Source organism: Dipodomys merriami, unplaced genomic scaffold, assembly GCF_024711535.1.
Source record: "Dipodomys merriami isolate MVZ:Mamm:240054 unplaced genomic scaffold, mDipMer1.0.p SCAF_4, whole genome shotgun sequence".
NCBI lineage: Eukaryota > Metazoa > Chordata > Mammalia > Rodentia > Heteromyidae > Dipodomys > Dipodomys merriami.
Window position 1 is genome coordinate 94,623,184 of NW_027205603.1, and position 2,187 is coordinate 94,625,370.

Genomic DNA, 2,187 nt, shown 5'->3' on the forward strand with positions numbered 1-2,187 from the left:
CATCTGGCGCATGCACACAGGTTCCGACCCCTCCCCCCCGGGCCTGCCCTGCGACCCTGTCCCCTCAGCCCACCACTCACTGGCTCCCATCCGGGCGGCATGGCACGCCGCCCTGAGACCGCCAGAGCGTGCGTGACCAACCCTCCCCCCAATTCTGATGTCTCAGCTCCCCGCTCTGCCATCTGCCCGACCCACCCCAGGCTCAGACCCGGGCCTCAGGACTCAGAAGCGACTTTATTTCTCGGTAGAAGATGCCCTTTGGGCCAGGCCACTGGGCCGCACTTGGCCCAGCCTCCCTTCCCCTCAGGGGTTGGGGGTCCCAGCCCCCTGCCCCTGCCCCCAGCTTCTTGCCAGGATGCCTGACCTCCTGGGGAGATCGGGCTACCTGGAGCTCCGGGCAGGTGGAGCGGCCTCCCATCTGGAGATGGTGTGCGCCACAGACCGCGATGCAGCCGCCGCTGCCCCGGCTCCCGCCAGGCAGGCAGGGGACACGGGAGGAAGGGACCTCAGGGCCCGGCCCCGAGGACAGCAAGCCCCAGGCTGAGCAGCAGCCCCCAGGTCAGGGCCCAGGGGCTGAGCCCCACGGGGGCTGCCCGGTTGCACAAATCCTTCTCGCAGCAGTCCACGTCGACTTTTAAGATCCCCGAGTTAATGAACCTCATCAGATAGTCTGAGAAGAAGTGGCGCTTGATGAAGTCGCAGGAGGACGCGCACATCTTGTTCACCGAATGGTCCTTCCGGCCTGGGGAGACAGATGGGCCGGGGCTGCGGCTCCTCCCGGCCCTCCAGACCCCAGCGCTACGCCCGCTCCACACAGGGCCAGGGCTGGGCAGAGCGGAGGCCGCTGGCCCACCGCAGCAAGGCCCCCAACCCACCCGCCTGCCCCAAGCCAAAGGGCCGGGGAGGACACGGCCAAGCCCCCCCCCCCCCGCCCCCCAGGCCGGTCCTGCTCGCGGGCGGGACTCACTGCTGCTGGGGTCGGTGATGCGCACGCTGGCGCACACGGTGTCCGACGGCGGGCACAGCTTCGGCGTGCAGTGGCTGGAGTTGGTGGTCAGCGTGCAGTCCTGGCACCACAGGCCATTCGCTGCAAGGGTTCCCAGGCCGAGGATGACCGGCCAGGCCCGGCACCTGGCACCTGTCCTTCCCACCTGCTGCGGGGCAGCGGCCCCCCAGCACCCCGCGCTGCCCCCCACCGCCCCCAGAGCCAGGCGGAGCCCCGCTGGGGCCCCCGAGGGGCGGGAGGCGGAGCCCGGCCCGGGGTGCTGGGGCGCACGGCCCCGCGGGGCGGGGCAGCCTCGGGTGGGGTCCGCGATCCCCCTCCCCCGCCCCCGGAGGACCCGGGCCCGGCCCCGCCCTCGGGGCACTCACCGGGCGCGGGGCACAGCAGCGCCGCCAGCAGCGCCAGGCCGAGGCTCCGCGCGGCGGCCGACAGCATGCTCGGGGCGCGCGGCGGGGCGGCGGGGCGCGGGCTGCGGGCGGGGGTCCTCCGGGGCGCGGGCCTGGCGGGAGACGCCGCGGTCAGCACAGCCGGCGCCCGGCCGGGCCTCGGGGACCCCCCGCCCTCCGCGGGCCCCGCGTCCCGCCCGCGAGGCCCCACCCCCCGCCGGCGCTGGGGGGAGCGAGCCCCGTACCCCGTTCCTCTGCCCGGGGCGGGGGGCTGGGGAGGGGCGCGGCGTTCCCCGGTCCCACCCCTGGGCCGGGAGCCCCGCACCGAGCCCCGTCCCCGGTTCCCGCGCGCCTCGGCGCTCACCGCGGATCGGGGCGCGGGGCGCGGGCCTCGGGGCCGGGGGGGGGCGCACTCACATCCCTGGGGTGTCGGCGCGCGGAGGGGCGGCGTGCGCGGCGCGGGGAGCGGTGCCCTTCGGTCTCCCTGCGGACCCGAGCCCGGGCGCAGCCTCGTCTTTCGGGGAACGCAGCCGCAGACGCGGACCCCGCGCGAGAGGCGGGGCGGAGCCGGGGCGGGGGCCGCGCGGGGCCGGGGGCGGCGGGGGGCGCGCGGGGCGGGGGGCGCCTGGGGCTCCGACCCCGCCGCGGGCCGCCCGCCCTCCCGCGCCCTCGCCCGCACGCGCGCGCGCACGCGCCCTTCCCACCCACCCCCACCTACCGGGCGAGGCGGGGTCCCCTCCCCCTCCGCTGGGCAAGGCCCCCCTGGAAATTCTCGGGGAGCTTCGGCTGCCGACGCCG

At 76.8% G+C, this 2,187-nt stretch overlaps 1 protein-coding gene across 3 annotated transcripts; it reads right to left on the bottom strand.

Annotated features, from left to right (window-relative positions):
- Positions 1-221: 221 nt before the first annotated feature.
- On the bottom strand, positions 222-2,187 carry LOC138806362 (lymphocyte antigen 6H-like). Of its 3 annotated transcripts, none has more exons than XM_069991851.1 (4): positions 2,108-2,187; positions 1,372-1,502; positions 968-1,087; positions 222-742 (listed from the first exon to the last, which is right to left on the bottom strand). In XM_069991851.1, the coding sequence occupies exons 2-4, from the start codon at positions 1,436-1,438 to the stop codon at positions 507-509; spliced, it is 423 nt and encodes a 140-aa protein (XP_069847952.1). In that variant the 5' UTR covers positions 1,439-1,502; positions 2,108-2,187; the 3' UTR covers positions 222-506. The 3 variants fall into 3 exon arrangements, with proteins under 3 accessions (XP_069847952.1, XP_069847951.1, XP_069847953.1); XM_069991850.1 differs by lacking the exon at positions 2,108-2,187 and adding an exon at positions 1,807-1,934; XM_069991852.1 differs by lacking the exon at positions 2,108-2,187 and adding an exon at positions 1,754-1,769.

Bases quoted from the DNA above. Each gene is read 5' to 3' on its own strand.
- LOC138806362 (XM_069991850.1), bottom strand. The intron at 1,088-1,371 runs GTGAGTGCCCCG...GAACCCTTGCAG, and splicing joins GCTGCTGTGCCCCGCGCCCG to CGAATGGCCTGTGGTGCCAG. The intron at 743-967 runs GTGAGTCCCGCC...CTGTCTCCCCAG, and splicing joins CATCACCGACCCCAGCAGCA to GCCGGAAGGACCATTCGGTG.